At 39.3% G+C, this 23,705-nt stretch overlaps 1 protein-coding gene, 1 long non-coding RNA gene and 1 other non-coding gene across 3 annotated transcripts; 2 read left to right on the plus strand and 1 right to left on the minus strand.

The window, feature by feature from the left end:
• Positions 1-40: 40 nt before the first annotated feature.
• Positions 41-23,679, minus strand: LOC111644711 (uncharacterized). Its single transcript, XM_023393668.2, has 25 exons — positions 23,000-23,679; positions 21,895-21,960; positions 21,586-21,758; positions 20,635-20,778; positions 20,291-20,344; positions 20,095-20,148; positions 19,803-19,856; positions 19,526-19,579; positions 17,698-17,751; positions 16,371-16,424; positions 15,911-15,964; positions 15,748-15,801; positions 14,399-14,443; positions 10,745-10,798; positions 10,581-10,634; positions 9,622-9,675; positions 7,667-7,738; positions 6,656-6,691; positions 5,898-5,942; positions 5,755-5,787; positions 4,782-4,928; positions 3,529-3,705; positions 2,967-3,057; positions 2,259-2,336; positions 41-809 (listed from the first exon to the last, which is right to left on the minus strand). Exons 1-25 carry the CDS (start codon positions 23,052-23,054, stop codon positions 604-606), a joined length of 1,962 nt encoding a protein of 653 aa, XP_023249436.1. The 5' UTR covers positions 23,055-23,679; the 3' UTR covers positions 41-603.
• Positions 8,388-10,525, plus strand: LOC147817565 (uncharacterized). Its single transcript, XR_015436263.1, has 2 exons — positions 8,388-8,635; positions 9,521-10,525. It is a non-coding gene; the product is annotated as an uncharacterized LOC147817565 (long non-coding RNA).
• On the plus strand, positions 22,029-22,100 carry trnap-cgg (transfer RNA proline (anticodon CGG)). The gene has a single exon. It is a non-coding gene; the product is annotated as a tRNA-Pro (tRNA).
• Positions 23,680-23,705: the final 26 nt, after the last annotated feature.

The following is a 23,705-nucleotide window of genomic DNA, read 5'->3' on the forward strand; positions in this document are numbered from 1 at the left end:
AATATAATCTTAAAAATGTGACGACTGACAAACTGAAGACTCAGATAAAAAAAACATCCGTTTATCTGAAACATATTTCAGAGCACAGTACATGTATTTGAGATACTTTACAAAATATTTACATTGCATCTTTCTTTTTTTTGGTTTATTTTTATAGTGATTTCAGGTATCAGGAGAAAACAAAAATTAAACTGAAGGAAGGATTCAGTGGGGAATCATTTACTCTTTGTTTTTTGATCAAATTACAACACATTCGACCAAACTTTTCCCAGTAAAAACCGCAACAGTTTAGATATTTATGAATATAAAACCTTTAAAATGTTGAATGTTCACTCGAAGCTTTGTCCGGCTCAGATGGAAAAGTCTTTGTCTGAGTTCAACATTTCTCAGCGGCGGAGTGCCCCAGGGTTTTATACTCAGCCCACTGACATTTTCAGGAGTCAATGTTACGACAGAATCAGTCACAGCTTTTAAAAACCTTTGTCATAAACATATTAAAAACTGTTTTCATTAAAAGCTGGACTATCGAATTTCGATGTAGCCACCAGGTGAATCTCAGACCCTCTATAATCTCACAGTGGTCTCTGTCGCTCGCGTTCAGGTTCAGATTTTTGAGCTGGCGGGTCCTTTCACCAGACCCTGCTCTTTGCGCATCACCGGTGCGTGAATGCTGCAGTCCCGCGCCTCGCAAAATCCCGGCACGCCCGCGTTCCCGAGCATGCCGAGTGTACCCACCGGACCGGGGAAGCCGCGAGGACCACGGGGACCCTCCATGCCGTTTTTGGGCTCTGCCGGGTGACCTGGCAAACCTGGGGAGAGGAAGTTATAATGAGGTGACATCAAGTACGAAGAAAGGGGAAACTGTGTCAAATATGACGTGGAAAATAATCAGCACCTCACTGTTTAATCAGTTTTAAAACATAATTACGTTTAAATAAATTGTGTCGAATTTGAAACGTTCAGTAACTTCAGAAGTTATTTTCTCTGTTTCTGATTTATCACCAAGTTTTTATATAAAATTAAAGGACAATAAAAGTGATTTTACATGTTAGCAAATTAAGATCACATACATAGGGGTGGATGATATTTTTTCAGTGGAAACGTGATTATATCATCTGTTATGACCCAGAGGTCATTTGCAGCACGTTTCTGATGTGTAATTTGTGTGTGCTTTAATGTTGTGCTTGTGTTGTGGATATCTTACTCTAGGGTTCCTGCAGAGGTGTGTGTGTTGGGATGCAGGTGTGCAGGGGCTGATTGAATGTTTGTGACTGTGTGAGTTTGTGGGTTGTTCCAGGGAGCTGATTGGTTCCGGCCTCCAGGCTTGCAGTTTTAAGGCCGGCTTCTTCCAGCTCTGTGTGTGTGTGTGTGTGTGTGTGTGTGTGTGTGTGTGTTGGGATGCAGGTGTGCAGGGGCTGAGTTTGTGGGTTGTTCCAGGGAGCTGATAGGTTCCAGCCTCCAAGGCTTGCAGTTTTAAGGCCGGCTCATCTCTTTCCACTTCCAACCAACCTGCCATCCAACATGTTCTGATGTTGTATGTAGTTTGCTTATGTGAAATGCCAGCCCAGGTGCCCTAGGGGTGGCTAGCAATTTCGTTTAATCCAATTTTCTCCTGTTTTTGTTAGGTAAGGAGTTAGGTTAGTGGCTTGTCTTTTTGTTCTTCTTTTGTTTGAGTAGGTAAGTTTAGGTTCCTTAGTTTTAGTTACTTCTGTTTGTTATTTTGCTGTTAGCCAACCCTGAAGTTAAAGAAATCTAGGGCAATTCCTAGTCTCTCACTTTCCTATGGAATGCAATTTTAATCTAAATTAAATAAAACCATAAATACAGCTATGAAATAAATAAATTAGGTAATAAATTTAGAAATTTATAAATATATAATTGAGTCAATAAATAAATAAATGGCTTTTTATTTTAAGAACATTTTTATTTATTTCAGGAGACTTTTATTTTATAATTTCACATTAATTTATTTCTGGGGACTTTTATTTCCAAATGCCACATTTAGCTACAAAGCTGTTTATTTATTTATATATACAGCTATTTATTGATTTACTGACTCAATTATATATTTATATTTCTACATTTATTACCTAATTAATTTTTTTCAGAATATATTTTACAGCTGTATTTAATTATTTATGTATTTTTTTATCTGATTTAGTTTGGCCTTTAAATCATGAATCAGACGGCTCAATGTTCCCTCTCTGTGGTCTGTGGTTGACGGTGGTTTAATCACTGTGGTCTACTATGTTTCGTACCTCTGATGCCTTGTGGTCCGTCGGGTCCCGGCAGGCCTTTACCTGGATCACCTGCGCTGCCTTTAGGTCCCTTTTGACCTGTTGAGAAAAACACAAAGAGCTTCTGATTCACTTTCTTCTTGACTGATGACGAGGAGGTTGGAGATGAGAAACACAGAACCTGAGAATTCTTCGATAAATCTCACCTGAAATTATAAATCAGTGGCCACAGATTACGGATCACGTCCTCAGATTAGTAAATTATTTGCTCAAGATTCTTTTCATGTTCCTTCAAGTTAGTTTTTCATACTCTTGAATTGTTCATTTTGTCCCCTTAAATTCTTAATTTTTGCCCTGGAATGACTAAGTCTTGATCTTCGTGTTCCCTCCCTGTGCTCTGTAGACGAGGTTTCATTACTGTGGTATATTGAAAGTGTAAGAAGTCTGAGAAACTGGTTGTGAGAATGTCAGTGTGATAAATAGACTAAATTATGTTAATTGAGAGAAATAATAAAGTTATTTGAAAATATGATTTTGTATCTCAGAGGCAACAGTTGTTCATTTTAAGAGACACATTTTGTAATTCAGTAATTTGAGCATATGAAAGAATAAAACATGTACAGAGGACAAAAGTTAATAACTTGAGGGACCGATTTATCGAATGTTACACTTCCATTATTTGAGGTGTTCCCTGTGGACGGAGGGTTTGTCCAGTGTGTAACGTCTTACCTCTGTCACCCGGCGCTCCTTCCTGTCCCTCCAGTCCTCTGTCGCCTTGAACTCCTCTGGTTCCTTTGGCTCCGGCTTTTCCTGCTTTACCCTGAAGGAGGCAGAGATGGTGGAGCTCAGTCTCTTTACTCCATCATCCATCATTAACTGTTGTATCAGGATTCTCGTGACTCTGCTCTGAGCTGCACGATCGTAATCGACATTTATCAAATCTCTTGTAGCTGAAGATGAACACAGGAGATTAAGTGTTTTTAAAGAGCAGGATTTTCTTCTTGAACATGTTGTATGTTCGTGTTATAACAGCTTTAAACAGACAGTTTTTCTTCTTTTATTCTTCACACTTTATTACTTCTGAGCTGTTTTTCTCATAGAACCTTGTTCACTATAAACTTCTTCTTACAACAGGAAACAAATACATAAAATCTCCTTTTTAAAAAGCTGAGTATATTTCAGTGAAGAAACTGTAACAAACCAGAAAGACTGAGCTTCAATTATTTGCCTTATTACTAAGTTTTGATTTTAAAATTGAGCTGATTATAAAAGAGGCAGGAGGGGGACGTACAGGTTTGCCTGCTGGTCCTGATTGTCCTGGGACCCCCGGGGGCCCGATGAGGGTGCGGTTGTTGATGGGGCAGCCCTGGGAGCACTTGGCCCGGATGGAGGCGGCGTACTGGGAGATCTGGGCCGTCACCACACCTTTGCAGAGCTGCAGGACCTGCTCGTCAGTCAGACCAGGACCCTGCAGGACACAAACCACCCAGGGGAATGTTTTCCTCCATCACTGCTACAAAACACCAAGTGTCTAAAGGCAGCTTTAAACATATGAAGGAATAAAGAAATCTGAGGACGAGAAAGTCTTTTTATACTCTGATTAAACTATTTACAGCTGGAGGTAATGAATATTTTCATTATCAGTGAATCGACTGATTATTCTCCTGATTGTTTGGTTTATAAAACATCAGAATAGTGAGAGAATCTCAAAGCAGCTGTCTCCTTATGTCCAAAAACCAAAGATATTCAGTTCAGTGTAATGAGAGTATGACCCAGTCTTTACCAAGACCGAGACAAACAGGAAACTCTCACATTAGAGAACCTGGAATCATAAAATGTTGTATCAAAATAGTGTCTGGTGAATTCTGCTCTGATAAGACTAATTGCTTAAAGCTCAGCAGAGCTGCAGGCTTCAGGGGAAATCTATCTAAGTTGTAAACACGACACAAATCCTCCTCGGGTATTACTCTTTTGATTTCAAAGCCAAGATGGCGGACATTTCTGGCAACGAAATGTCCTTCTGTTTTTTTCCCCTTTTTTTATAAATTCTCCCACAATTTTCCCATATGATAAATATATATATATATATATATATATATATATATCTACAGGCATCAAATCAAACATTTGAACAATTTTTAGTAAACTGTAAAAAATTAAACCTGTTGAAAATAAATTCACCTACATTTTACAAATTAAAAGTCCTGCTGAAATAGAACAATCATATCAATTTTAATTATTCAAAATAATATTTAATTGACATTAAGAATTACGAATTTGAAAAACACAGGATTCAACTGCAAAGTCATTTAAATCTGTGTTTGTACAGTGAGTGAAACTCTGGTAAAATATGTTCTTCCTCTGTCAGGAATGGCGGCCATCTTGTAAAATGGCGGCCTTGTGAAATTTCAAGTGGAGTATGGGATTTTTTAAAATGAATGGCCTCATACCAATTGTGATCCTTGTACCCACGTTGGAAAGATTATTAGTTATCTGCTGCCTTATTCAAGGTCATGCAGATGATTAACCCGACTTCAGACTCACAGAGGGACCTGGGACTCCTTTGGGTCCCGGGCGGCCCTTAACACCTGGGTCTCCGATCACACCGCGCTCTCCTCTGGTTCCTGGGATGCCGGGCGGACCCACGGGACCAAGGACACCGTCGCGGCCGACCGCACCTTTCGGTCCACGCTGTCGGAAAAGACGAGGAATGACGAAGACATTTTGTTTATTTAGTTGTGTAATATTTATGCTGTGTACGTATTTACCAGTAAATAAATGATCTGTATGAACATTAGAAAAATGAAAATGTGTTTTCATGTGAAGCACTTGCATGTAATGTCTTTATATAAAGCATGTCTTGTATGAAAGGTGCTATACAAATAATATTTATTTTCATTATTATTATTATTATTTAGACACTAAGCAAATGAGTTACTTGAGTTTTTATTTGTTTTGTCTGATTTCATTTATATTTCAAAATTATGAAGCAACATTTCAGTTTGAAATCAGTTAAATTTGCTCAAATGTTTCTGGGAATGATTGATTAATTCAAATTTAATCAATTACACTGTGTGGACAAAAGTATGTGGACACTCATCCTTGTCACGTATCATATATTTTCTGCTGTTTGACTTTTGACCCTGTAGCTTGTATTGGGACTTTTATTATGTTTTTGTTGAGTTTTGTTTAGAGTAATAATTTCACCTAAAATGTATTTCTTAGGGGCCAAAGTTCAAATTTATTTTACACCTTAAATCTTTATTTTGGAGCAGGAGTCATGAACCTGAAGTTTATCACTGAACATCTTTCAACTGAACAGATGTCTGTCATTTGTGTCACATTTCCGTTTTCTGTGTGATAGATTATTTTGTAAAACCTGTTCTTTCTTCAGAAACTCTTCAACTGTGACATTAGATGTGTGTGTGTGTGTGTGTGTGTGTGTGTGTGTGTGTGTGTGTGTGTGCGTGTGTTTCTGTGACGTCAGGGTAAAAAAAATGCAAATAAATATGAGCACCTGTCCTTTGTCTCCACGGTCACCCACGCTTCCCTGAAACACAAAGAGTAGGAGGAAGTCAATTGTGTGTAAATTCCAGTAGGTGTTGAAAGAGGAAATGGAAACTACGGTTTCATTATCTGACTGTAAACATTACAAATTACCTTTTCACTCTTTGCTCCTTTGATTCCCTTCTTGCCTGTTGCTCCCTGCAGGGAAGAAAAAACAAACATGCGATGAAGAGGAAGCTGTGGTCACTGACTCACTGTCATAAGATTCATGGAGAAAAACAACAACAGCTGACTGATTCCTCGAGTAGCATGACTCCACAGCTTTAATAAAGAGGGCTGACTTATAGTTAATCCAAGCTTGTAAAACTAGACGGACAAGGTGCTAAAGAAGAATTCAAAGGTGTAGAAGGGGAACTCCCGTTTTGGGTTTTATTTAGGTGTTGTTTTGCAGGTGGTGTCTAACAATGGAACAGAAGGTTATTGAATCTCAAGGACCGACGATAATCAGCAAAGGGTAAAGTTTACGATGTGTGAATATTATTATTATATTAACACCACAAAGTTGCCACAGATGATTTTCACTTATTGTATTATTAACAATCAATATAATATCACATATCTGACACTGTAAAATAAAATATAACATTCTTCTATCAAAGATTTTGAGAATTGTATGTGAATAATTAATATCCTGTTATGTCTCTTTCGAGTGTGTCTCAGTGAACTGGTGTTACACCTCGAGGAGGCGTTGGGAGAAACTAAGTGTTTTACATGTGGTTGCAGATTTTTGTGGCTCCACAGACCAAAACAGCGCCATCTACAGAGTTTAACGCAGCACCAGCGAACGCCTCATTACTGTTTTGGTTGTTTTTTACTTTGTTTCACTTGAATTCTTTCTTCTTCTTACTCACCTTCTCCCCATCAGGCCCCGTCTCACCTTTGGCCCCCTGGAAGAAAAACAAACATCACATCAGCTGAAAACACACTGACGATAAATGTAGAAAAAAACGGGAGTTTTCCAGGACTGGAAATAAATAAGAGAAAAATTATAAAGAAATAATATAAAAAGGACCTATCAACGTCCAAATGTTTTGCACAATATGACTGCTCTACAATAAAGAATTTAAAAGACCATATAACTTTTGTAAATAAAGAAAGGAACCATATGAACACATATAAACATCGAGCTTTTACAGATGTTTTCTTTTCACTGGATCAGACTTCTACCTTTGAAGCAGTTTAATTTTCACTTCACCACTTCATTTAATGCTGATAATGACCATGACACACTGTATTGTTTCTCTCTGTTTGGACATTGATGTCAGATTCTTTTTTATTGTGTTTTAAATTTAAAGTAATTCATTTTTATTCATTTGTTAATCTGTTTAATGAACATTGTTACATGAGGAGAAGACGTGACGTATTAAGTGTGTGAAGCTGAAGCTCATTTACAGCCTAAATTCAGGTAAAACAAAGAGACAAAACAGATTCAGGGTTAAAAACAATGTGTTTGACCTTTTCTTCTAATCTGAACGAACACTGTCTTATTGTTATTTCTGAGGGACAGCCCCTTCACCTCTTCCTCTTATTAATGTCACTGGTCTGGGCACGTTAATGTCAAAACAACCAACTAAACCTCACATTTCACCACAGGGAAATTTCAGGTTTACTTGGACTGAACTGCAGACGTGACGTTCTGTTTCAGATTTACAACCTCTGCAGAAACAAATCTATCATCTGTGATCTTATATCTTCCTTCCACAGCAGGGTTTATTTTGTGACTGGCGGATCCTGGTGTTTGTTGCCAGGTTTGACAGTTTTCGGCCTCAGATTGAGGACGGGATCAGTCTGATGTATTGATAACCGATCTGCGGGTTAAAGTGGATTGTTTGTTTTGTACTCTGAGTGTTGTGTGTACACACTGTGTGACCCTGCAGCCCCTTCGGCCCTGGCTTCCCTGGTACTCCAGCGTCTCCTTGCTCTCCTCCACCTCCCTGTTGGACAGACAGACAGAAAAATACTCACTCACTCACTCACTCACTCACTCAATCAATCAATCAATCAATCAATCAATCAATCAATCAACCAATACTTTTCACTCTTAGAACCATTAGTCATGATTTCTAAGAGTCTGAGACCCCCGTCCCTCTGTATTTACAGTATAAAGCTCTTGTCCCATATCACACTTGTCAAACACAGAGAAGTTTTAACATAAAAAGATTTAAAAGAAATCTCATGAGGGTAAAATCCCTCGTATCTCGAATATGTCAAAGTTCGAGGAAGTCTGACACACAGCTCTGAGATGGGTTTGATAATGAGACGGTCTGAAGTTTTGGTTTAGTCAGCTAGTTACTTGCTTCTCACTCGACAGTGAAAAAGAAAGAAAACTTAATCTATTCCGTTCACCGTGAGAACATGTGCAACTGTCAAACCACACGGTGACAGCTGGGGATTTTGTTTCAGGTGTTAAAGTCGGTTTTGAGTAAATTTGAAAAAACACTAGTGTGTTATGCCCTGATCGGAGCATGCATTATCATTCAGGGGTTAAAGACTCTGGCATGTTTGCTTTTCCTTAAACCAATCACAATCATGGGGGCGGCGCTGAGCTCAGGATCCAGCGTTGCTCCTGCAAAATAGTGTCGGAGGGAAACTTGTTTGGGTGGAACATTTGCACGAGAGGAAAACAACTCAAACAGCAGTGAAGACGTACGCCGACTCTGTGATTGCACGATCCAAATCTTTAATCAAAACTCACAATTTTCAGCGCGTAGCTTGTTGTTTCTGGTAACGAAGGGGATTTTGAAAACTAACGGACGGAGGAAGCGGATTGGGAGAGTGTCTTTTTCTTCCACATCAGGGTTGATTGTCAGCAGGATCTGCCCCGTTAGCGTGTGAGTGTCTAATCTCCCAGCATCTGATCTGATGCAACGTTGCAAGATTGGACAGTTTTCAGCCTGAATGAGCGTCTGATTGAGGACAGGGTCCAAAAACATCTCGCAGGAGCCCAGAACTGAGTGTTGAATTTCATACTGAATCAAAAAGAATAGTATATATAAGACATTAGACATTATTCAGTCGTACATTCAGCTGCATTTTCTGTGTCAACAGTGTTACACAGCTAAAATTAAACCATTAAACTACACAGCTGCTGTTTCTTATTCAATAAACCTATTGTGCATGAGATCAGAGATCAAATGTCTCTTTGTAAATTCAATTCTCCAATTCAACTGTTTCCTTTTACATCCTGTTATCACAGGGGAATCCCCCTTTACGATGACCGGCTTTGTTCTATATAGAAACGTTTCTGACTTTCCCTCTTTATTTTCACTTCCTGTTCCCAAGAACACACACTGGCTGGTGTCATCCACATGTAAGGACTTGCCTGAATTTGCTTATTTAAAGGGCAAATGTGGCATTAATCCACAGAATTGTGGGACTTTCCAGAGACATATGAAGAAGGAGAAGCAGAAAAGGTCAAGATGTCCTGACTTTTAGTCCCTAACTGGGGTCAAACTGAGCCCTGGAGACTAAATAAGTTTCTTGAATTGTATTAAACCTATGTGGCCTCCAGTGCTATGACCTCAGTAGTGTTCTCAGACTTGATGAAGCTCCTGCAGAGACCTCAAACCTTCAGTGATCAGTCCAGATGTGGACTCAAATCTGGAATCTTTGTCACACTGATACTGATATGAATTCTGTGAGCAATGTCAAATGAAGTGATTGACAGTTTCCATGCTTCCCAGTTTCATTCACACATCTGGCACTTTACTTTCCAGGAACAGCCACTTCCTCTTGGATTTTATCAGGAATCAAACCTGTGACTTTACAGTTAAAGGACGGTTTGTTTGACCGGTGGATGATCCTGCTGCTCACTCACCACAGCGCCCACTCTGCCCCGAGGACCTCTCACACCGCGATCCCCTTTGCTGCCCTGCAAAGGTAGAACAGACATTACACACGACACTGAGCAGGTGTTTGGCAGTTTGTAGGAGACATTTCGAGTTGGCAGCGACAGAGAGTCACAGGTGTTAGCAATAACATTATCGGAGCCAGTGGCTGTGGATCAGGAGGTCGAGCGGAAGGTCGCTGGTTCGAGTCCCGGCTCCCACCAGTTTGCATTTCAAAGTGTCTTTGGGAAAGATACTGAATCCCAAATGAAGAATCATCAGTGTGTGTGTGATAGAAAAGTGCTGTGTGAATGTGTGTTTTAGTGTAAAGCGTTAAGTCGTCATTAAGACAAGAAAAGTGCTACATACAGATATAAGTACAGTCCATTTACCTTTTATTTGTTTCACAGTATCTGGACCCTGAAACTGAACCAGCTACATGGAATTCAGCTATTTGTAATTTTCTTATTTACACTGTGTACAACAATCAGCCTGTGAAACAAGTGTAATTTAGTCAAATACGCTTTATCCACAGTGTTGTAAAACTTTACGAACATATATTTAATATCTTAATTTTATATTCTGCGATGACGCGCAGTGACTCACATCAAGAATGAATAGAGTGAGGGTAAAAAGCAAAAACAACATTAAAGAAAAGTTAATATTGATATGAAAGAATTGAGAATGAAGACTTTGGTACATGATACACACAATGAACTGAACTAAATAACAAAGTAAGAAACTGAGGTGAAGATAAAGCTGAAGTAAACACGGACTGAAACATGAAGTGTATTTAGGAGCATTTGTTGTTGCCACTGATGTTTTCAGGCCAAACTAAACTAAAATGTTCCGTAAACCTCTTTATACATTAATAAAGGTTCAGCTATCTACATATGTACGTTGTGTTGATGCCACGGATGATGGAGGAAGGATCGTTCATGCTCGTTACCTTGGGACCAAACGCCCCCGGCTCTCCGATCGTCCCCGGGACTCCTAAGGGACCCTGAGGAGACAAGCAGCGGGGACACGGGGAAGTTCGTAGATTTGGGATAAATAAATACACATGACTGGACAGTCTGTAGATATTTGTAACTGTAAATCTAATCAACTCACGTCTTCTCCGGGGTCACCGTCACTGCCGGGCACGCCGCCGAAACCTTGCACGCCCTGAGAGAGACGGAGAAAAAAAAGAAGAAGATATGAGCAGAGAGAAAACACAGTGCAGGATGAACTGACGCAGCTTCAGTGAGGCTGGATAGAAGAAGTTTTGTTTTGTTTTGCTGAGGATCAGACCAATCAACGCAGGGTGACCTCACATCACTACAGAGAGTTAGCGGGAACACACTGATTTTTATCCGTGAGTAACAAAGAAGGCGAAGCGGTGAGATCATGCTAACGACAAAATCAGCACAATTAATTCCTCAACCATCATGTTTTTTATTTTCATCCTGAAAATAAAAAACTGAAAATTACAGAAAATTGAAGCTTTTAAACAGGACACAACTCTGAATTTGGTTTATTTGTTTAAAATCGCTCATGAAGCAAAAACATCTGCTGGTCTCGGCTCCTCAGAACTGGTGACTCACTTATTAACTGTTTCACATCACAGTCTGTTGAATATCTCTGGCACAAAGCCAAGTATCTGGTAACATCATAATGGAAGTTTTCTATTCATTTCTGACATTTAGACGAAACTATAATAGTTGACTGTAAAAAAAAGAAAGCAAGAGATGAATTGATGAATTGATAATAACAGTAACTGTGAGTTTTCACCCTAATCCTGACATAAACTCAAGGGGGTGTGGCATCAGACTCTAAGTGTCTAAAGGGAACCTTAAATATTCTAAATTACCTTTCTGATATGAACTAAACCAAAGGTGTGCGTCTAAATACAGCGTTAGATCCGCTGTCAGTGGAACAGTTAAACAGGTCAAACTGTGACCTGCTCGTAATAAAGGTTGCATGAGAGCGAATACAAAACATCCTGTACTCTACTTATCTTCCTTTACTTCCACTTTCTTTTGCTTTATTTATCCGTGCCAGCTATCTTTGTCTCTGTTTGTTTTTGTGTGGCTGCACAGGAATGAGGGGAAAGTCCGACGTGATAAACATCTGTGCCCAAAGCGTGTCCGAACTGTTCACCGTTACTGTACATTTACAGTAATAACATAAAAGTGTGAACATGTTTTGAGTAAACATTTCAGCTTTGAAAAGTTCAGATGACAGATTTCAGTGACAGATCCATGAACTACATCATCCAGCATTTACCTCAGATCTAGTTTTGACTTCACATTCATCAGTGTGACTCACTCTTTCACTTTATTTTTTGAATCCCTTTTACTTTCAGTTTTCCATGGATGAGTGAGCCACAGTCTAAATGGAGCAATGACCCAGTAAATAAAAAGTGAAAGTAAAAAACTAAATCTTTTGGTGTTTTTCCAACTTGAAATTGAAAGTTTCATGGGGAATTTTTAAATTTTGAAAGATAAAATATGAAAGTCTTTTAAATTTGGTAAAAAAAAAAAATTCATTTGTGCTTTTATGAAAATAGGTTGTTGTATTATTGACAAAAACACAACGACACCATCAACTTAACATAACAGTGATCAGTTATTATTATTATTATTATTATTATTATTATTATTATATATTTCAAGATCAAATGAATTTCTTTATAAGGAAGGAAAACCAACCAACAATCCTACGCTTGTCCTCTCTGGGCTTCTGTATCATAATAAGATCAGAAACATTTGAGCTAATTTCAAGATTAAAATAGTTTAAGGATGATTTCTGAACACAAGTTTCTTTTTTTGTGTGTTTTTTTAAGACTGACTAAAAATTACAGCCACAACCGACAATTATTTTCATCATCGATTAAACAGCTGATTATGTATTACTTGCATTACTTTATAATTTCTTAAAAGCGAAAGCTACACCTTCATGTGTACCTTCTTTTGTCTGACCGACAGTTTAAATATTCTCTCTCCAATGATACGAACAGACGACAAGCAGCATATTCTCACATTTGAGAAGCTGGAACCAGAGAATCTTTTGCCATTTTTACTTAAACAAATTATTAAAATAATTAATAGATGATAGTTGATTAATCGACTAATGCTGCAGCTCCAACCAAAACACGTGCTCACCAACCTGACTGGTCAAGCAGAGCTACAGACAGAGATGCTGCCGCCTACAATCACTTGCATCGGCTGAGGGTAGGAGTTTCCTCACCGGTCGCTGATCTCGCAAAATGATTTGGTGCGAACAAACATGGTTGTTAACTTAACACCTTTGTTGCTAAATTAAACGTCTCAGTAGCTTCTGTTAAAAAAGAAAAAAAAAGCCCCTTGTGACAAATCCAGCGACTTTTTGGAGAAACATCCGCCAGTTTCTGTAGAAGACAGTCGCTGCTGTCGCTCGGAGCGATCTTCTTTACATATAGTTATAAAATCAGGATTTTAGCCCTCGCCCTCGAAATGAATGAATGAATGAATGAATTGTTGTTCCTAAAATCTCAAGGTCTGACCCCTCAAAGAGTCAGTAGATAAATCTGAGGCGTCATGAGATGATTACTGGGAGAGAAGAAAAAACTAAGTCGTGACGCACAAACTTCTTTTCTTTTTTTGCACTTTTCTCTCATTTTTACCACTTTTCATTAAATATTGGATCATTTCTACTTGTTTGGGCCTCAGAAAGTTCATAGACAGATAAATCTAAAGTGAATCATCAGATGGGAATTCACTCTTCAGTGGAAATGGGCCCCAGCTGGACACAGGGGTCACAAATATCTGCTGTAATCTTTAATAATGTGTTTTATCCTATAAGATTATTATATGGTTTTTTTTTTGTAAACTCTTAAGGGACTATATCTATCAAATACTTGTGGATGAGATGTGGAAATGACTGACAGCATCTTGCTCAACGCTGGTTATTCTCGTGCTTAAATACGAGCTCAGTTCATCATGTTGTTTTCCACATGTTCTCATATGATTCTATTTCTGTTTTAGCTCAAACGTTTCTCAACATTTTCTTCCTGTGTTTTTTGTAGAGACCTTGATACTGACATGCAGTATTTTTTTTAAATGTGACCATAGTGGAGTCATTCGCTTGTGACCAGTCATTTCATGTTGCACATATCTGCACATGATCAGGTCGACCAAAGAGCATATAAATAATAATAGTGGAGAGGCAGATAGAGTGGAGCTGATGAGGGCTGTAGTAAAGACGAGCTCGGTAAATTCCACAGTAACCTGCTTAGTAGACTTTGGTATTTACTGTGCACAAAGAGAATTTTTTATCTGATGGTGACGCAACAGGAAAGGTGGGTTTCGACTCCTGACATGAGGAGGGAGGTCATCGGCTTTTAAAGAAGTTGTCAGCCTAGTTTTCATACTGACGGACTCCAGGTGCTTCATATCTTACTGTAACTTATTATGATTAAATCTGCTGTATGTTAGATGGATTTATGTCTCTATTTATTGTATTACTTTATTTATGATTGGTTGCATTGGTTGTGTTGACTACTGTTGCAAACCGAAGATTTATCTAATCAAATCTAATCTAATCTTCACCGGAACAGTTTCATTATAGGCCTTTAATGTCTGATCCAAATGACTCACAGCCACATCCTGCACTGTGGTTTTAGTATCTCTTCCCTGGAATTACCTGCTGCATCCATGACTGGGGTAGGAACTGGAATTAGTCACTGGGAAACTAAAACTCACTGAGGAATGTAAACTGAGAATTACCCTACAGAATCATCAGTACCTTTGCTCCACTTGGCCCCAAACCTCCCGGTTGTCCAGGATAACCCTGCAGAGGACAAACAGAAAGTTTTCTGATCAGATTATCAGAATAAAAAAACAAAAATCATCTCTTGCGTAATGAGGGGAAAATAATTTCAAAGATGATGCAGAGAGGGGAAAATCATTGACACGTTATCTTTAGGAGTGTTGCTTGTGTTATTTTTACAAGTTCCTTATTTGAAAGGTTTCAGTTCACTATAAGAGAAGTTTTGAGTGACGTCACCTGTTGCTACATAGATGGAAAGAAACTCCCTTAACAGCAACAAAAATAACATCACGTCACACGATTGTAGTTCTGCTGACGTCATCGTTTGTCGTAACGGAGAACACAACAGAGGGGAACGTGATTGTGCGGCCAACAATTTGACTTAAACTGACAGTAAAGATTTTATTCTTGGCAAAAAATATATCAAACATCAATATATTAATATTGGGAAAAAAAAAGACAGTACGACGAGTTATTTAATCCTATTAGAACAAAAGCCAGAAGTTTGAGTTTTCCCACCGGAACTTAAACGCAGCATGTTTCAATTTCAATTTTCATCAAATGTCTGTGCACGCACTTTTGACAACCAACAAATATTGATATTATCAGATCTATGAACTTGAAGTTGAATTTATATCTATATATGTGATATACTGATATTTATTTTACATCTTATTTTCTCTGTATTTCTCTCCACACTCCCCAGTGGGATCTGAGTCTCAGCTCTGAAGGTGTGATGGGACTTTTTCAAGCACAGAAAAAGATTTTTGTATATATAGATAAAAATATAAACAAACAAAAATCAGTTTCTCTAGTGACTGATGGTCGTGCGAAACACGGGACTGGAGACAAAACAAACTAATCACCTCCTCCAGCTCTGTAATTGGCTAAAACTGCATCCCACTGAAACGCTCTGTCAGATTTATTGAGCACAGAATCGATTTGTTTTTTCCTCCGAATAAGTTATTCTTTGCTTGTTAATATTTTTCTACAAAGTGTGATGTGTTCACGTGCAAACAAAAGAACACGTTCAGATTTGAGACGAGGGATCCTGACTTCAAAGCTAAAAATATCTGACCTGCAGTGGATCAGCTGTTTGTAATGTGACGGTCTTTATGTTCAGTTACTACAGAGTTTTACCATCAGACACGATAATGATCCACTTTTTAGATGTTTTTATGTCTCCGAACAGGAAAGACCTAAAAAAATAAAATGTCTATGAATGATCCTACACAGAGTAGAAATTCAGATAATGTCAGTGAGAAGAGATGATGATGAAGATGAAGATGATGATGATGATGATGATGAGTGAGGATCTTTCTTACAGTGTAGCCTCTCTCGCCGACGTCACCTGGAAACCCGGGCGCTCCGATCTGACCCTGCGGGAGAGGAGGAGGCGGTTAAAGAGTCATCAAGTCAGTCACGACCTCGATCGACCGCCGCAGGTCGGGGGAGAGAGAGGAGCACAACAACGGTCCATTTCCCTACCTTCTGTCCATCCCGTCCCTGGGTGCCCTCTTTGCCGTCATCACCATGAGACCCCTGAACAGAAAACACAGTCAGCTGAGTCAGAAATGAGGGAAAGAGCCAAAACAAGTGATTAAAAAACTAAAATTTGTTTTAAATAAATTCAAAAACACAGTGAGACATGAATGTAAAAGCCTGATTTGAAGAATTCTTGTATGACTTATGACTTATCTTTACTGGAAACAGGTTAAATTAAATTCAGTAATATAAAACTTTTAATATTTTAGATATAAACATACGACATAAAATGAATAAAATAGATTTTATATATTCAATAAAAAGTTGAGATTGAAACAAACCAACAAAATGTCTTTTACATGTTGAAGACAATAAAATCTAATAAAAGTTTCAGGTAACAACACACAGTTGATTGTTTTGTATTTATATATCAAGTGTAAATGTGTTTAATTTTCTTCTTTACCTTGATACCTTTACCTCCCTTTTTGCCTGCAGGCCCTACATCACCACCAGGGCCCTGAAATAAAACACATAAATAACAATGAAAGACACTGAAGTCGGTGTTGGTCTGTTTGATGCTGACTTCCTAATAAACTGATAAAAACAGTGGTGAATTAAACTGTAATATTAAAGCTGGTTGACGTGAAGACAAACATTAGATAAACACTGTAGAAATGTAGTGCTGTGATTCTGGCGCTGCACATCGCTGCTCACCTACACTTTGCTTTTTGGCGACACTGGAATTGTAAAAAACTTTTACAGGTAATAGAATAAAAAATGGTTGTAGCTGAATCCAGTGGTTCATGTGTTGGTTAGCAGCTTTACCAGCTGGTAAACACCCAAATTCACCATGAGCCTGTTTTCCTACGTCATTGCTCCATCTGGTTGTTAATGACATGTTGGTGGTGGAAACAAAACTCTGGGTGATTTCCAGCCGTGCGAAGCCACAACACCTGGATCAAGAGCCAAAGATCACCTGGATCTCTACACACAGGTGGAGCCGTCACTGGTCCTCCTGACCTCCATCTATTTCTACCTCCACATCTTTACATGATGAGAAAAACTTTTATTGCACTAACTCTGTGCTGTGGAAGGTTTCAATGTTTATATTTCATCACATGTTTCGCTTTTGCTTTTTCAAGATAATTATTTTTGGATAATTTGGAAACGCCTGTGATCCAGAGATAACGAGATAACGCATGAAAAATAAAGCTAAGACAACCACGACCCCTCCCTGCCTCTGTAACCGGCCAAAGGTGGTTCCTACAGGGTTGTTTCCAGGATTCAGATGGTTTTTTGAATTAACAACCAATTACTGTATTAAAATATCACTGAGGTCACATCTGAAATATCAACACTTAATACTCAGCTCTTTTCCTGAACGTTCAAGTCTGTATCACACTGAACTGGTAAAGTGATTCAATCTGCATTTAAACTGATGAATAATGAAAATTGGATTCTATTCTATCTCCTGTTTTACAGTTTTCATTTTATCTATTTTAGCTTTAATGTGCGATAAAGGGGTCGAACACAGAGAGCTTCAGCAGGACTCCCTCTCTCCTCTCTCTCTTGACCACTTTGGTTTCTAACAACGTGTCTCACAACAACAACACTGTGATCAAAAACTCGAGTCCTGCTGTTCTCACAACAAAGGATGTTTGACTTTAGCTGGATTCAGCTGATGAAACGACGAAGATGTTTCACAAACGGTTTGTGCAGTAATTGAATGTGACAAGTGAAACTCTGGATGTTTCCACCACAGAGACGTTGAGCGGCAGCTGTTTCCTTACAGTCTCACCAGGAACCCCGACTCCTCCGCGGGGTCCCTCCATACCGAAGTCGCCCTGTCCACAGGAAGAGAGAGAGGGAGAGAGAGAGAGAGAGGGAGGGGGAGGGAGAGAGAGGGAGGGAGAGAGAGAGAGAGAGAGAGAGAGGGAGGGAAAGAGAGAGAGAGAGAGAGAGAAACAGATTAAGTAAATGCAGAATGTGCTGGAGCTGTGTGTGACGCTGGTGACCTGCTGAAGGATGGAGGACGGATAACAGTGTAATATCCAGATTTCTATAAACAACCACTTTGTTATTTTTAAGTCAGTACTAATGAATCTTTGGCCACTTTGTCGTGGGACGAGTGAAATATTGTATGAAATGTTTGTGACGACGTTTAAAAAACAACCTATAAACTTTAATGACAGGTGGTCTTCTGGAGGAATCCATAGTCTTCAAGATATGTATGATACAATTGGACTGCTTTCATTTCAAAAGCTCAAAGAGAGATATTGTCTTCCTGGATTTTTCTTGGTTCCTCTACCTCCAACTGAGATCAGCAATTCGTGCCCATGGAGTCCCCAGGGACTCGCCTCTACCCTCTCATCCATTAAGCACTTGGGTTGAGCCGAGATCATGCCATGCTGGTTTAGTATCCAACATTTATAATCACCTGACCACAAAAAATGCCCAAACTCTCGGGGTGACTGAGTCCTGGAATCGTGACTTAGAGCGACAGAGCTTTGAACTTGACTGGGACAATATTTGGTCTAATATATTTATTTCATCCAAAAATCCAGCACATCAATTTATACACTATAAAAAATTTTTTATGCCCCACCATATAGGCGCTTTAAAATGAAAATTACAGATAGCCCAAACTGCACTAAATAAAGCCAGAACACTGTTGGTAGATACCTGCATGTGTTTTGGGAATGTCCTTCAGTTTCTGCTTTTCGGAGTAAGGTGGCCAAGTACCTGGAAAAGATTTTGAAATTTCCAGTCCCTACACACCCTATTTAATGATGATTCTTCCCTTAGGGAAAACACCAGGTTAGCGCTGAGGAAGATCATATTTGCAGGTTTAACTGCTGCCAAGAAGACAATTATACACTCATGGTTTTCACCCGAGTCTCTGTCGATTAAAGAATGGATGAATCATTTCAGGGATATCGCCCTCATAGAAAGATCACTGGCTGTAATCCATGAGGCCCGGGCGTCCTCTGTGGAGGCTCGGGTTGCCCTCATTGGTTCTTTTTCAGACCCACATTTTCTTACACACCTATAACTCTGATAAAATAATTTGATAATATAAAAAAGTCTACACAGAGAGTCTGCCCACTTTTTCTTATGTGAAAAGCTGGTCTTGGGTTTAGTTTTAGGTTTAGTATAATGTTTGTCTAAACTTTCGTTTTGTTTGGTTTTTGTGTACGTGTGTTTGGTGTTTTTTTTTCTACTTATTGTTATTTCTACTTTTTGTCTTGTTGTTACTGACTGTGTAATCCTTGGCAACTGTATTCTCTGTACAACTATCCCATGTAACAAAAGGCAATAAAAAGTTGATTACAAAAAAAAAGAAAAGAGAAATCTTTACATAAATATCAACAACGTTTCATCAGCTCAGTTACCAAAAGTTTCATTCTTCACATGGCTGAAAGATGAAAATTAATAAATATGTCAAAGATCATCAGGAAAATAAAAAAAGGAAACAAAAAATAAAAAACAAAATATGAAAATTCTCACATTTTAGGATAAATGAGCAAGTTTGAGATTAACGTATATATGCGTGTGTGTGTGTGTGTGTGTGTGTGTGTGTGTGTGTGTGTGTTAGTGTGTGTGTGTGTGTGTGTTTACCTTCAGACCCAGGTCTCCCGACTCGCCTGGATCTCCTGGAAGTCCAGGTTCTCCCTGAGAGATTCAGACAGAAAGATTCAGTTGATTAATTAATTACAAGTTTGCAAAGGTTTTCAAGGTTTATCAACTTGTTTTATAAATCCTCATCAATATATTCTTTTATTGTAAAGAATCTATATAATAATCTTAACCTGCCAAACTCTGCACTTTTATTCTCTACTTTTCAAAATAAAATGTGAACGGCGTCGGTAAACCTTCACAGTGGGATGAAACTAACCATGGCTCCAGAGAAACCAGAAGCTCCGTCGTCTCCTTCAGCTCCTACATCACCCTGCAAGACGAAAGGTCAAAGGTGAAAAATAAAGATAACAAAAAGAAGGCCTAATTATTGATCTATCAGCACCAGGAGAAATAAATGAAATTAATATTAGTTTTACGTTTTTTTTTAATGAAATTTCCCTGCAGTTTTATTTTCTCCATCTCTACTTACAGTTTTAGTTTTAGTGTAATGTTTACTATAACAACATTGTTCATACACAGCATCATGGGGCCTGGCAGTATTTACTCACCACTGGCCCGGTGTCTCCTCCTCTTCCCCGAACCCCTTTGGTTCCTTTATATCCCTAAAACAATCAAACCACAAGTTAAATGCCCGCTGAGCTCTGCAGCAGCAGGAGCAGTCGGACATGTGGACAGTTTGATTCTGACTTTATTCAGGTTTTTTTCCTCATGATAAATAAACAAGTACTGGGTTCAGACTCTCACCTCTCTGCCTTGAGCTCCCGGTTCACCGGTTTTACCCTGCGGGCCTCTGGATCCCTGACAGGAGGAGGAAAACATGTAAGGCATATTCAGAGAGGAGGGGACGCTCAGTGTCTTTAAAAACAAACAAAGCTTTCCTGTAGACAACACAATTACACAGAACATACAGTAGCAGTAAGCAGTAATGCGGTGCGGGAGACGAAGCCCTTCAGCGCCTCCGTCAGGTCAAGTAGCGTCATGTTTTCAGAAGCCAAAGTATCATCTTCCCTCTCCCTGCTAAAGTCTCTGTCAAACAGTTGTGTCTCGTGACATTAAAGTGACGGTGATGTGGCGTGCTGGCTCGGTACCTTTGGTCCCGCGAAGCCTGCGAATCCGGGTTCTCCGGGTTCACAGTCGCACTCTGTCGGCCCCTCCTCCCCCAGAGCTGCATCACCCCCCGACTCCTCAGAGGAGCCGCTGTCCGGTCCGGCTGGAGGGTATTCATACGGGACCTGAAACACAACAACAACAACAGTATTACACAGAGACACACACATTTTTGAGATCTTGTTTGAGAAGATTAAAGTTGAAAATTTTATTTATTCATTTATTTATTTTTACAAAGACTGGAAAATTAGGTCTTAGTTATTTTTTCTGTGATTGAGTCTCCTCACTTTCTGCTGATCTTCGTTTTTGAAATAGTTTTTGAAAAGTGGTGAATGAAAACAAAGTTGAGGTCATTTTACATGTTCCAGGAAACAGAACCTTCAAGTCCCGTCACCTTTTCTCATTCTAACACTTAAATACTGTGAGAAGTATCTGGAATAAGCAACATGAAGGGGGACAACGTGGTGAGAAGGTTCGAATCTGTTGTTGTGCTGTTTTTGTCCGTTACTGACGCTGGGATTTTCTTAAACCTCTTTGTGTAGGACTTGAAATTCCCCCAAACCCACGTCTCATCCCTGTATTAATATTTTAAAGTGAAATTAAAATAAGATTATTTCTAAACATTGAAAACAGCAGTTGAAAAAAATCCCACAAGTTCCATTTAGCAGCTGTGGTGGAGCTTTCTATCACATCACATGCTCCTCATCAGCAGAGTTTGATTCACTCGTCGTGAAACTTTAGAAGTTCAACTTCCAGTTTTTTGGGGAAAATTGGAAAATTAAAAAAATTAAAAACTGAACATCTACAAAACCACGACAACTGTAGCAAACTCTGTCTGCTTATTAAGTTCATGTGATGTGATGGAAAGCTCCAGAACAGCTACTAAACGGACCTGGTGGTGACACTGTTGACCCCACCCTCACCCGTCCCACCTCCATGATCTCCGTGTCCTCCTTGGCGTAGTGGGACTCGGTGGTGGTGGCGTAGGGGAAGGACTCCTCAGTGATCATGGTGACCTGGGTGGGGCCGGCACCGTAGGGGCCGTAGTACCCCTCCTCAGGCCGCTGGTCCTCGTCGTAGCTGTGAGTCGGCTCAGGTAGATACTCTGAGGACACAAAGGAGACGTTGTCTGTCCAGTTCGGAGGTGGAGGTCTAAACCTTCGGTGTGGACTTGTTTGGAAGGAGCAGCAGCTGAATATCAGTTTACATAAACAGGTGAGAATGCAGAGTGAGGGTCTCACCTGGATGAGAAGAGGCTGAGTTGTCATAGTGGTCGACTACAGAGCCTTCATAGGTGCGTTCCTCACCTGAGCAGACACACAAACACACAGACAGCATGTGACAGGCAGCTCTAGAAATGAAGCAACATGTGAGCGGCTCGTTGGTCTAGGGGTATGATTCTCGCTTCGGGTGCGAGAGGTCCCGGGTTCAAATCCCGGACGAGCCCTTAATTTGAGACAATGGATCTCACAAACAAACATTAAATCTAAAAACTACAACATGCAGTGATGTGGAAATTAAAATGAAAACTATTACAATATATAATTCTGCCTTTGCTGACGGTGGAGAAGGACGACGAACACGTGACTGTGTGTCAGTGAACAGGAAACTGAAAGATTTAAATTCTGGTTCGTGATTCCTGTTCTGGTTTGAGTTTAACATGATTCTGGTTATAAAACAATCCCATTTTTATAAATGTAAACAAACAAACACCTCGTCCTATATTTGTGCCAAAGCAGCCCATTCTTTAAAAATCCATTATCAAGTCAAAATACTAAACAGTTCAGATTATTTCAAAAATAAATCTTGTAGTTTTATTTATTTTTTGCTAAGAATCAGACTAAGTAAGAAATCTTAAAATAAATCTGTAAGTTCTGGTAAATGTTAATGGATATTTATCAATATGTTTGACATTTTCTAGACCAAACTAATCATTTAAACCATAGACTGTAAATAAAGATGGACGTAGCCATGGTAACGTCATCCACAGGTTTCTGAAGGGCGGTTTTGAAGCTCAGAGTGACGGGTTAAAGTTGGACATTTTAACATGGGAGTCTGTTGGAGCCAGACTCTAGTGGTCATTGGGGGAACTGCAGTTTTTAGCACTTCAGTGTTTGCTTGATAGTTTCAAGTCTAATACGAACATCTTTATATTCAGATTTCCCTTTGATATTTAACTGTTTTCCTTCGGATGGAACTGTCTGATTTCTCAAAAGAATATAATTCCTTCTCATTTTTTTAACTCTTGTCCTGTACATTAGTTGTTGTACAAGCTGTGTCACACGTCATCTGTGTAAATGTGTAGTTGTACACGTCGATGAACGTAATGTTTCATCAGACTCTGACCTGAGTGGTATCCAGAGTATTCCTCCTGGCAGAGAGAGATGACGACACACAGCATGAACACCAGCAGCTCCGAGAGGAGAGACGCCTGCAGGGGGAAACAAACACAGCAGCTTTGCTTTAATCAGTGTGAAGAGCAGACACCGAGCAGCTCAGGTGCAACAGCCTGAAACAGTGTCTGTGCTCGGGACAGAACAGCCAGGGTGTGGGTGTATAATTCTTATTAACAGGTTCTCAGACAGGGTTAATTCAGTGTTCAGCCAATTCAATTTAAGACTTCATTTTTAATAGCTCACACAATGGAATTAATACTCCTTTCACTGTCAAACTGAGGGAAAAATGAAGGAAAATAAATAGTGATGATAATCTAGGCCATATTTAACACAAACATGAATTTATTGACATTTATATCACAGACTGTTTATGGAAACCCAAGACTTTTTAACTCCTTCTAAGACCTTTTTTTAAAGACTTTTCTTAACCTGCAGACAAACTATCAAGTAAAGTAAATTCATATGATGAATAACCTTTACTGCTGGAGACATGTTGTTATTAAACTGAGAGAAATGACGCGGAGGTGTCTGAGCGGCAGCCATGATCAGAGCTGGTCCAGTTCTCTAACTGCTTCTATCTCTGGAACTGCCTTTATAAATGGAAAGAAGATGATGCCGTCCCACAATCCCTTGCTGCACCATTGCAGTTTCACAAA

Source organism: Seriola lalandi, unplaced genomic scaffold (genome assembly GCF_002814215.2).
Source record: "Seriola lalandi dorsalis isolate HSWRI2012SDOR001 ecotype SW California unplaced genomic scaffold, Sedor1 jcf7180002054941, whole genome shotgun sequence".
Lineage (NCBI taxonomy): Eukaryota > Metazoa > Chordata > Actinopteri > Carangiformes > Carangidae > Seriola > Seriola lalandi.

Excerpts from the sequence above, each read along its gene's own strand:
- LOC111644711 (XM_023393668.2), bottom strand. The coding sequence starts at position 23,054 with ATGCTGTGTGTCGTCATCTCTCTCTGCCAGGAGGAATACTCTGGATAC. Across the intron at positions 3,706-4,781 it reads AAGGAGTCCCAGGTCCCTCT|GGTCCTGGTCTGACTGACGA; the intron begins GTGAGTCTGAAG and ends TGTGTCCTGCAG. Across the intron at positions 3,058-3,528 it reads CAGGACCAGCAGGCAAACCT|GGTAAAGCAGGAAAAGCCGG; the intron begins GTACGTCCCCCT and ends TGCCTCCTTCAG.